Source organism: Phascolarctos cinereus, unplaced genomic scaffold (genome assembly GCF_003287225.1).
Source record: "Phascolarctos cinereus isolate Bilbo 61053 unplaced genomic scaffold, phaCin_HiC Scaffold_9;HRSCAF=440, whole genome shotgun sequence".
NCBI lineage: Eukaryota > Metazoa > Chordata > Mammalia > Diprotodontia > Phascolarctidae > Phascolarctos > Phascolarctos cinereus.
The window spans coordinates 147,423,473-147,435,568 of record NW_027556402.1 but is presented as its reverse complement, the minus strand read 5'-3'; the positions used below and the strand labels follow the sequence as shown (position 1 = coordinate 147,435,568).

Genomic DNA, 12,096 nt, shown 5'->3' with positions numbered 1-12,096 from the left:
AATATGGAGATGTTTTACGTGATTGAACATGTATCATCTATATCAGATATTTTACAGGGAAAAATTGAAACCATTTGCCATGAGCTGCCTTTCATCCTCTCTTATTTCCTATCACTTTGGTGCCTTCTGCCACTCTCTCCTCCTTTACCCCATCTCTTATAATGAAATGGCCTTTCTCCTTACCAAGGCTAACCCCCTCTACCTGTTCAAGTGATCCTACTGCAACCTGTCTCCACCAACAGATTGCCCTCTCTGCCATCCCCACTCTTTCACTTATTTTCATTCTCTCCCTCTCTACTGGCTCATTTCTTATTGCCTACAAACATGCCTATATTTCTCCCATCCTGAAAAAGCCTTCACTAGATCCTTCCATTGTCAATAGCTATGATCACATCTCTTCTGCCCTTTGTAGTGAAACTCCTTGAAAAGACCATCTATTAAATAAGTGCCTCCACTTTCTCCCCTCTCACTCTCTTCTTAACTCTTAACTCTTTACAATCTGCTTCTAACCATATCATTTCCACCAAACTGCTTCTCTAAAGTTACTAATGATCTTCTAGTTCCCAGATCTAATGGTCTTTTTTCAATCCTCATACTCTACCTCTCTGCAGCCTTTGATGCTGTTGATTATGCTCTGCCCCTTGTTACTTCATTGAACTGAAATTGCTCTCTTCATAGTTATTAATAATCTCTTAATTGTCAAATCAACTGGCTTTTTTCAACCCTCATCCTTCCTGACCTTTCTGCAGACTTTGACACTGTTGATTATTACTCTCTTCTCCTTTTTGGGACACCATTCTCTCCTGGTTCTCCTCCTATCTGTCAGACTGCTCCTTTTCTGTCTCCTTGGTAGATCCTCTTACAGACTTTTCCCTCTGACCATAGGTGTCCCTCAGGGTTCTGTCTTGGGCACTCTTCTTTCTCTAGACTACTTCATGTGGCAATCTCATCAGATACTATAGATTTAATTGCCATATTTATGCTGATGTTTCTCAAATCTACCTATCCTGCCTCAAACCTGCTGCTGATATCCATTCTCACATCCCCAATTCCCTTTCAGACATGTCAAAATGGAAGCCCAGCGGACATCTTAAAATTAATATGTCTAAAATGCAACTCATTCTCTTTACCCCTAAACCTCCTCTTTCCTACTTTCCCTGTTACTGGAGGGGCAACACAAACCTCCCAGTTGCTCAGTCTGTTGTCAAGGCCTGTTGAGTTCACCTTTACAACATGTCTTAAATACACCCCCTTCTCTCTTCTGACACTGCCATCATTCTAGTTCAGGGCCATATCATATTATACCTGGACTACTGTAATAGTCCACCTGCCTCAAGTCTCTCCCCACTCCATTCCATCCTCTATTTAACCACTAAAGTGGTTTTCCTAAAGTTCTGATCATGTCATTCCCAACTCATTAAGCTCCACTGTGTTCCTGTCACCTCCAGGATCTAGTACAAAATCCTCCTTTGGCATTCAAAGCCCTGTATAACCTCCTCAACCCCACTCCCTTCCCAGTCTTTTTATTCCTTACTTCTTACCATGCAGTCTTTGTTTCAGTGACACTGGCCTCCTTACTCTTTCATGAACAAGATATTCCATCGATTGGCTCTGGGCATTTTCTCTGACTGTCCACCATGCCTGGAATGCTTTCCCTCCCCAACTCAGTCTACTAATCTCCCAGGCTTCCTTTAAGTTCCAACTAAAATCTTATCTTTTGTCTCAGACCAGACATTTGACACTTACTAGCAGTGTGACCCTGGGCAAGTCACTTAACCTCAATTGCCTCACACAAATAAATAAATAAATAAATAAGTCTCATCTTTTACTGGAAGCCTTACCTAACCCTTCTTAATTCAGTGCCTGGCACATAGTAGGCACTTAATAAATTTTTTTTGATTGAGCAAATGAATTATTTCCTACTTATCCAGTATATAGCTTGTTTTGTATATATTCGCATTTTGTCTCTCCCATGAGATTGTAAGCTCTTTGAGGGCTGGGACCATCTTTTGTCTCTTTTTGTTTACTAAGAACTTAACACAGTGCATGGCATATAGTAGGTCTTTAATAAATGCGTACTGATTGATTGAAACTGTCTCTGCCTAGGTTTATGCAATACCCATAGATTGGCTGAAGGCACCTGGGTGTGGAAGGTACTATCCAAATGCTAATTATTTTTAATATATTTGATTTTATTCCTTTTGTGTTTATGGGTATGTAACTGCAAACAGCTAAATTAAGATTGTATGATAAATTCTATTACACAATATGACAGAATGGAAGATATATATCTATATCTATGTATCTATACACATACACACACAGGTGTGAGTAAGAGGAAGACCTAAGAATTTCCCCTCAAGAGTGGAAGAGACATTAAGAATCGAATTGGATAAATATATACTATACCTCTAGACTAAGACAAGTACTATTAATCACAACAGGAGAAAAGAAAGAGGATAGTGGTAGCCAGCTCTCAAAGAATCATAGAGTTTGGTGTTCCTTGGAGTGCCCACTGGTGCTGAATAGAACACATTTTTGTCAGCATGAGGACTGAATTGCCAGTAATTTAGCCCTTGTTTGTGAATAGGACCATGCAGTGGCCAGTAGTGTTTCTTGGTGGTATGGCAAAATCATTCTTTCACAAAATTAATTTGGATATATACGTGAATTATTCATATTTAGAAACTTCCAAGTTTCATAGACTAGGAGCTTAGAATCAATTTAAGACTTACTGAAGATTACTTTGCATTGTCTAGTACTTTACTACCCATTTCCTTCTTGATCCTTTTTTTGGGGAGGGAGGCAGGGAAGAGAAACTCAGGACTCTTCTGCTAGTGCACATTCTCCTGGAATCCTTTCTGCATCCTGGGACACCTACTGTGGCAGTTCTCTGGTTCTTTTCTTCTAGGAAGCCCAATAATTGGTCCACTTTCTTTTTTTCATTGCCATCATTCATTCTTTTATAGGTTCTTGTGTCCATTGCAGAAGTAGACACAATGACAAAACTTCTCCCTTACTCTTCTGTTCCTAAGTGAGTAAATAGACCATTCTGTGATTTTCTAAGGTTTTGGTTTTGGTTTTTACTCTTAATGTGTTACAGCTCACTTCCACTCTTACTGCTCCCAAGCTCATTTTCTGACCACCATGTCTCTTTGTACCCCAACTGCCTTCTCTTCTATCCTCACTTTTCTCTTTCTTTCCTTTCACTTTCCCTCCTTCCTCTCTAATGTCCTTTCCAATTAATTGGATTTTTGTTTTGGGATTTTTTGTTTGTTTTTGCTATCTGTCCTCTACTCCTACACCCCTTTTCCCATGGAGAAAAGATTAGGGTCTCAGAAACATAGCAATCAGACTTCCCATATTTGATAGGACTTCTCATCATTGTCCTCAGATGGTAGAATTGGTCCATGAGGAAGCACTAGGATAAGATGGTTCGGATGACCCTGCAGGAGAGAGTTAGGCTGATGACTTTGCACAGTCCTGCCTCACTTAAATCCAATTCACCTGCAAATCAAGACATCACCCTCCTGATGTCTTGAGTCTTCTAGAATGAAGGACAAACAACAATCTGTGAGCAGTAGTAGCTGCCCCACAGGAGACCCAACTGGCCAGTTCCTCCCTCCCCTCTTTTTTTCCTTTCTTCCTTCTTTCCTTCCTTCCTCCTCTCCCTCTGTCCACATGGGAAATCATACCCTTACATGTGAGTGCTCTGCCCAAAAAAATATAAATTTTGATTGACAAAATCTCCCAAGATATCTTGGGGCCTGGGGGCTAGATTTTTTTCCCTCTTCCCTACTTATTTATTCTATCATTTTTTAAAAAACTAGGACAATTAACTCTTTTGTCCCATGTAGTTTCATTTATGATTTCTTGAAATTGGGCTCTGGAAAATGAGGCTTTGATAAAACCCACTAGGATTCAAATGGAACTACTCAACCATGCCTTAAACTCAAATATTCTGGTTCTCACTGATTGGCCAATAATAGGTCCTAGCCCATTGTTTGGGTTTTGATGGCTCAGTGAGTGTGTGTGTGTGTGTGTGTGTGTGTGTGTATGTAGCAATTGTTTCTGTTCTGGCCAGAAACCCTGAGGGTCTTCCCCTCCCAGTTCAATTTTTTTTTGAGTAGCAAATTAGGCCATCTTTTGCCTCATTTCTTACCTAGCCTTAAATGACTGAATGGGTGTTGCCTCAGACAAACTAAGACTTGGGAAAGACCATAGCTTAAAAAGGCCAAAGTCTCCCACTGCATCTAGGCTCATCTCTAGTTGTCCTGACCCATGTCTAGTCACTGGACTGAGATGACCCTGGAGGAGTGAGGCTGGTGACTTTGCACAGCTCTGCCTCACTTAAATCCAATTCACTTGCAAGTCAAGACATCACCCTCCAGATGTCATTGGTCCTCTTCCAGAACAAAGGACAAACAATGGAACAAGCACATCACTCAGTCCTTTGTTCAGAGGATGAGATAATCTACTTTCTTATCAAGGCTCAATCTTCTATATTTTTCCTTGCTCCTATCCCTTCTAGTCTCCTCTAGGACTTTACTCCACCCATATTCTTCCCCTCTTTCTTACTTTCAGTCTCTCCTCTATCAGCTCCTTAGATGCCTACAATTTCAGGTCTCCCATCCCTAAAAAATTCACCAAAAAATGCTTCCCTATTTCCTGGTCTCTATCTTCAGTCCCTTCATTGCTAACTTTCTCCAAAGAATAGTCTACTTCCCCTCTTCCTCTACTTCTCCTTTCAGTCACTTTGAGGCTGCCTTCACACTTCCTGAAACTACTTTGTCCAAGCTCAGCAATGACTTGTGATTTGCCAATGCAATGGTCTTTTCTCATGCTTATCCTATTTACCTTTCAGTAGTATTTGATATTGTTGACATTTTTCCTTCTAGACACTATAGACTTGGCTTCCTTGACAAGTCAGCACACGAAGAAACAGAAAGAGTGTTGGACTTGGTGGCTAGAAATTTCCTTCTGGATGTTTTATTGCACTTTAAACTTGATTTGTTCAAAAATAAACTCATCACATTGAGAGGCATCATAGTGTAGTGAGGGGAAAAATACTGTTATCTGGAATTAAATTGTCTGAGTTCCAATCTCAGCTCTGTCACTGTTTCCTTGGGCAAGTCTGCTAAAATTCGACCTTCTGTCCCTGAGTTCACATATACATATACATATACATATACATATACATATACATATACATATACATATACATATACATATACATATACATATACATATACATATACATATACATATACATATACATATATATGTAACTGCATACTGTCTCCCCAATTAGATTGTGATCTCCTTGAAGACAGCAACTTTAAAAAATTCTAATCTTTCTTCGTATCTCCAGCGCTTAGCACAGTGTCTGGTATATAGCAAGTGCTTGATAAATGTGACTTGACAACTTCTCTGTGCCTTAGTTTTCTCACCTGTAAAATCAGGGTGTTAGATTAGATGGCCTGAGGTCCTTTTACTTGGAAATCCATGACCCTATGACTAAGAGTTTACAAGCGATACTCTTATGCTAGGAATACAGATCTCAAAAATGAACGTGGCTTAGATCTTCCATTGGGTGGGGGGGGGGAGGTTGGGGTGGAAAGAGCAGGAAGAGATCAGGCTTTCGTTCTCCTCATACTGGTATCATTAGGGGCAAGTGTAGGGGGCCATGAGGAAAAGGACTCAGGTTTACACCAGGGCTCTTTAGGGAATGTAAAGAGGTAAGTGCTGGGGAAAGATGACCCAGGTACATTTCAGGATCTGAGGAGGGAAAGGTGAAGTCTAAATAAGAGCAGTAGCAGCTTTGGTAGTGAGGACGCATCATTATAACAGGTTTCTACATTTGGGGATAGGTGGAGAGAGGGAAGGGGAAGGAAAAAAACCCAGAATTGAGGTCACATGCTCCTCCTGCTTTTGGCCAATAGCAAGTAGCCAGCCGCTCCTCTCCCTCCTCCCCAGCCCCTCACTTTCCCTACGATTGGCGGATCCACTCTTCCCGCGGGCGCCCGCGGGGCGGGCTCTCGCGAGGCTATAGGCTTTTGTTAAACCCAGGCCACTGACTCACCTTTCTCTCTTTTTGACGGCGGCGAAGGTGGAGGATGCAGGCGGCCTGCAGGGCCTAAGGTAGCCAGGGCTTTTTGGCCCTCCCCCTTCCACCCCCCCACACCCCCCACTGCTGGCCCCATGCAGCCTCGCCCCTGGCCGCTGCCTCTTGACCGGGCCCGGAGTCTGGGGTAGGAGACAGGGGTGGAAGACCTGGAGGGCGAGCGCGCCGGCCGTGCTGGGGTGCGCGGCGGAGGCAGCGGGTCCAGCCCGGCCTGGCCCTCGTGGGCGTGCGTGCGGTCCCGGGTAGTCTGGGTGCTCCAGGATGGAGGGTACTTGAGCTCTTTCAGTCCATGCTACTATTCACTCCCCACCTGGGTACTCCAGGCCCCAGATGCATGTCCATGCTAGAGCTCGGGTTCAGAGACCCGGAGGGCAGGCGCGCTGCGCTGGGTGGGCCTTCCCGCCGTGGCACCACGGGGGGTGGGGGGAGGGGAAGAGTTGGGTAGAGGCGGGGTGGCCTTGCGGGCCGGGGCCAGGCCTCCCGTCCCGCTGCGTCTCCCCGCGGTGCTCCAAATCGCCGCATCCCCTTGAGCTTTGCCCACCTGAAGCTAATGGTGCTTCATGTGGCCAGAACAGAGGGGTAAAGCACTCTTCTCTCTTAAACCCGGGACGAACGATCAGCCTCTGTTCCGGATCCTGTCGTGAGAGACAGCCCCAGCCCCAAAGTTACCGCCGGCAGCCCCTCCAGGGCTCAGCCTCTCCGGTGTTTCCTTGGCCTGCTTTAATTTGTAACATTGAATTTGTCTTTCTAGGTTCTTCGTGGAAGGGCTGCCCTGGCTACAGTGTCGCTGCTTTGAAGATGTGAACTGTTAAAAACCCATTTGCTATAGGAACAGGAAGGCGCTCAGAGTTCCTGAGGCTGAGGGCTTCGAAGGCCTTGGAAAACTGAAAGTTACTATATGACTTTGCAGTTATCAGGTAGTAAGATTTGTATCCCTAATATTAAGCTCCATTAAAGGAGTATCTTATGTTACCACTATAGGGATACACGAATGTTCCCCTTGCTCTAAAACAGTGTTTTCAGGAATTTGTATAAACATAAAATGCCCCCCCCAATAAATCAGAATTATTAGCAATTAGGTTACATTCCCATTGAAAATTAGGAAATAATAAAATGTGAGAGAGGGAATAGTAAATACTAAAAATAACCCTTTGATGTAGCCTCTTAAGGCAGATAGTGCTTTAAGAGGCTAACCCAGAAAGAAGGGTATAATAATTTTCCATTGAACCCAAAGCTGAGATTTAAACCTATTCTTTGGATCCTGTCTGGAGTTACAACTGAACCTTGGTGAGTTTAGAGGTTTCTTTGCGGATTCTTAATTTTGCAGATTTTTCTAAGTAAATCCTTGGAGTAATTTCTCACTCTAAAAGACCAAATTAAGGTTAAAGTTAGCCAAAGCTAAAGCTTTGCTAATGCTGTTACTGAAAAGCACTATAGTTAAATGAAGTATTTTCAGTGGATGAGGAAAAATCTGATAGATAAGTTAAATATAGATATATTTTCTAATTAATGCACCAATGAGAAGTTCTAGCATTGGGAAACACCACTCCTTATGGAAGCTAAGCAATTGAATATGAGCTAAAAATAGAGAATGTTAATATTGCAGAACTTCTTGCCTCAACATCAACAGTACTGAATACCTTTTTCCCCCCTTTTTTTTTGTAGGTAGGAAAAATAGAAGCTGGGATGATCTGAGTCTGAGACACCTCCAAAAACCTTTAATCCACTGCTGTATAATTCACAAGGTGTGACCATTACATGAGACTAGTTTTAATTGTCAGACTTGTGGAAGCAGAGAAGTGACCCTAGTGGAACATACTTCACTTTGCAGAAAAAATGCTTTCATGGTGTCTGAATCAGTATTATAGTTATAGAGTGTAGAAAAGCATGCTTCCAGTTGGTGTAAAAATGAGTGACCGTTACTTAGAACAAAGAATTCATATCAAACTTTGTGTAAAGTTAAACAAATCTGCCAGTGAGACACTTGAAATGTTAAAAGAAGCTTATGGGGATGAAGTAATGTCGAGAGCAAGAGTTTTTGACTGGCACAAAGGTTTAAGGAAGGTAGGGATGATGTCCATGATGATGCACGGAGTGGTCGCCCAATCACCCACAGGACCAATGAAAATGTTGAAAAGGTTAGAGATTTGGTTCGTTCAAATAGCCGATTAACTGTGAGAATGATGGCTGAAAAGTTGTCTTTAGATAAAGAGACAGTTAGACTTATTTTGAAGGAGAATTTGAATATGAGAAAAGTCTCTGGGAAAATTGTGCCTTGTACAGTTTCAGTAGGTGATGCTAGTGAGGGGGAGCTAAAGTAGGGGAGTACAACAATCTTCCATTGGAGTTTGTAGGATTAATTTAACTTTCAGAGGTTTTTGCCTTATTCTCTTAAATTTCATTGCTTATAGAAACTTAACCTAAAATAAACTTGACCATCTTCAAACATTTTCATTAGGTTTTGTTGGTATGAAATGTGAAGAGGGTATAAATGAAACATGAAAGCAGTGATGATAGAGTGGAGTTGGCACCTCCTAGTTTATCATAGTGGAAGAACTAGATTTTTTTAAATTTTTCTTATGTATGGGATGGTTTTGCCTCATTGCTAAGATCTAGCCGTTAGGTCTTAAAGGTGGGTAGCTGGTAGCTCAAGGGTGAACCAGGACTTTGCTGTGTCGTGTAATCATCTTTAAAACATAAGAGAAGTAGGAGAGCAGATTCACCAGGTCTGTACACATCTGAAGAAAATGCTGTTGGCAGAGAAGGAATGAAAGCTCACCTTTAACAGGACGGTGATTGACGCAAACCAGCGAGGGTAGGATAACATGAAAAAGCTATTGAAAAAAGGTAGAAAAGGGCTTTGGCAAAAAGAAAATTGCAGTTTTAGTTGAAATTAACTAGTAGATGCCTGATTATATGAGTTTCAGGTTTAGCTACTGAAAGTTCCCTAAGTTACTTAGATCCAAAATCTTTTCCGATTTTCATTTCAGGGAAATGAAATTTATTTAGTGGGAATATTAATTCAGTGTTGATTGAACTCCCTCATAGATGGCATAAGGCCTAAACTCTTCAAAGCTAAAAAAAAATGCTAAATGACAATGCTGCTATAAATGTTGAAGCTGCAGTGACTTCAAGACAGCTTTAATAGAGTGGTTAGTAATTAATGTCATATAGTTGACATACAGCTAAGATTTGGTAGATTGTAAGACTAATTCATTAAGTTATATCAATAAATTGTCTTCCATTAGTACCTTTTCATTTAAAAAATTTGGTTGAATGAATTAGTACATTAGTATCAGTCAAGCAGAAAACCTGTTTCTCATAAAATTACTATTGACCATAGAAATTGATGTTTTTATAATTGTTACATGTCAAATTTATTCTTTTGGAGCAACCAGTAGCTTTGAAAGGGAATGGAGGGGAAAAATAATAATCAGTTTCTTAATGTTTGAAGTATTTCAGATGAAGAGGCCAAAGGACTTGCACAGAACACTAGGAATTATCGAGGAATTGCCATGTGTTAGTTTTAGTCTTCAGGTAAATGCTTATGCTGAAATGTTAATGACTCACGACTTGTTCTTTACACCAATGACATTAGTTAATGGATTCCCTTGAGCTTCACTAATAAATTGTCAGTATATCTAGGGAGTGTTGTAGAATTACAGTTGGTCTACTAGGGCTTGAAGTTCACAACTCACAAATTGGAAGACAGCAAAGTAAATGAGGTTTATGAGGAAGGGATGATTTTTAAAAATTACAATCTGGGAGAGATAACAAACAATAAAGCCTACAATCCAAAACAGTAGGAACTAATAAATATAATTGTTATTTGTATTTTAGCTAGAACTTGTTTTGGTTAGCAAGGTTATTATTGTATAAAGTATATAAAAGTAACAGCTGTATTTCCAAGAAACCACAAACTGCTATTTGAAATTGTCACCAGTTAATTGATAATATCTACATATTTAGTGTATGTCATTGCTAGATCTTAGTCCAATCACATCTTCCTTTCCTAACATAAGGTGCAATGCTATGTTATGCTTATTTTACTGTTTTGTTTTTTTAATTTGAGACAATGCAGATTGATTTTGTTCAAGGATTGAAACACTAATAATGAAGTTTTCTAGTCTGTTACTCCACTGCTAACCTCTTGGTCTCCTTAGGCATCTGACCTCTTCCTTACCCTCTTACATCTAGTTAAATCCCTTCATTTAAACCATAAAACATCTGTACTTAGTAGCCTTTTTGTAACCTTCATTTTTCCACTATAACTTTATATTCTTTTGGCAAAGACCAGGTAAAAGTAAATGTTCTTCCATCTCAGGTGTTGCTAACAAAACTAGCTATTATTTTAAATGGTGCTGTCCCTTTTATTTTTGTCAGATTCATGTCACTACCCTCTCTCTAGACATAACTATGCATCCTGAACAAAACTATTCCCTTTTACTTACCCAAGCACAATTTATCCTTAGTATATAACAAATAGCCTTTGCAAACAAATGTGCAACTGTAGCTGTATGCATGTCTGTGTATGTATGTTCTATTAGACCAGCCTTTCTAAGAACTGGCAGAGATGTAATAATTCCCCATAATGTCTACATAATGTATTGTGTATATAACCCTTTTTTAATGCTTACACAATTTGCAGATATGACTAGTCCTATTCATGACTTCTATTCATGGTGCCTTCACTTGAGGTTTGTGCTTTTTAATGTGTCAAGCCTTTTAAATGTAATATAAAAATTTGAGCTTACACACTTCCCAATTTAAATTTAAGTTGGCATGAAAAGGTAATAGCAAGTGAGTCCAAATCTTGCAATAACTAGATATTTTGTAATTTATTATGAGTAAATGATTCCATTTTTAAAGTGTTTACTGTGTCCAAGGCACTGGTCCATCCCTTGTATCTTAAGGATGACCATATTGTCAAGTAAAGGAAAATTAGAATAATTAGAGGCTTGAAATGCTTACTGGTTATACTTAAAATTGTTGGAGAACTACTGTAAAACAGTACTAGAAGTATTCTGATCATTTGAGGGCTGAGTATGGCAGCCTGTCCCTAGGCCTTTACTATTTTACACAAAGTAGTGTCCATTCACTACCAAGCTCTAGCAGGATAAATGGCACAAATCTAGTAAGATTTTTTTTCCCCCACAGACTTTCCTTGACTGGTTTTAGGTGCAACCATTATTCAGTTAGGGGCTTTTTACTTAGTACTAATACATTTGTCATATTCTAAACCTGTTAACTATCCATTTAGCTCATGGAAACATTGTAGAGTTTATGTGTTTAGGAACTAATTTACATCAAGTTCTGCACTTTGTCGTAATTACATGAAATTTTTTTTTCATATTTTCTTAAGACTGATACCTATTGCTAGTGATATTCTTTTGTAGCTAAGAAATGCCTGTTGCACACTTGGAGAAATTCACCTTTTGGGAAGGAGAGCATGGAAACTGTTTAATTGTAATGAAATAAAAATAAAGCTTGTACAAAAGACTAAAGTTCTTTGGTGATATTTGGTAATTAACACTTCTGCCCCAAAGTGTTAAGGTTCATACTAGTAAATACTGTTTATTTTAATCAAACAGTTAAAGGTGTGAAGAGGTACTTAGGCACTGAACTCATTCCCTTATGGCTACATTCTGATCTTGGTTACTTAAAAAAGGAAGTTGGCTATGAGAAGACAGTTGGGTTTTTGAAAAGAGTTATGCATAACAACTAAAAGACCTATTGTGAGTAAAGTGTGAAGTCTTTTTTGTTTCAGGTAGTGTTGTCTTTTGAGGGGAAAGGGAGCAACAGTTTTATAAATATATATCACTTGGTCCTTGCCATAACCCTGGGAGGCTAGGTACTGTTCTAATTTCATAGTTGAGGAAGCAACTTGGCAGGGGTCGCTGCTAAGAAGTTATCAGGTTGGACATAATACCACATCTTCTGATTCCAGGTTCAGTGTTCACAAATGAAAAGAC

The 12,096-nt window shown here is 40.0% G+C and overlaps 1 protein-coding gene and 3 non-coding genes across 5 annotated transcripts; all 4 read left to right on the top strand.

The window, feature by feature from the left end:
• Positions 1-6,032: 6,032 nt before the first annotated feature.
• On the top strand, positions 6,033-11,628 carry LOC110210952 (GVQW motif containing 3). 2 transcript variants are annotated; one of them, XR_013483786.1, is made up of 4 exons: positions 6,033-6,141; positions 6,876-7,041; positions 7,790-7,869; positions 9,579-11,628. It is a non-coding gene; the product is annotated as a GVQW motif containing 3 (transcript). The 2 variants fall into 2 exon arrangements; XR_013483787.1 differs by having other exon boundaries at positions 6,876-7,411.
• Positions 6,658-6,777, top strand: LOC144455530 (small nucleolar RNA SNORA26). Its single transcript, XR_013484251.1, has one exon. It is a non-coding gene; the product is annotated as a small nucleolar RNA SNORA26 (small nucleolar RNA).
• Positions 7,281-7,403, top strand: LOC144455529 (small nucleolar RNA SNORA26). Its single transcript, XR_013484250.1, has one exon. It is a non-coding gene; the product is annotated as a small nucleolar RNA SNORA26 (small nucleolar RNA).
• On the top strand, positions 7,876-11,628 carry LOC144454060 (protein GVQW3-like). Its single transcript, XM_078148117.1, is given in 2 exon segments — positions 7,876-8,171; positions 8,174-11,628. Coding segments are annotated over 2 exon segments (432 nt in total). The 5' UTR covers positions 7,876-8,011; the 3' UTR covers positions 8,446-11,628.
• Positions 11,629-12,096: the final 468 nt, after the last annotated feature.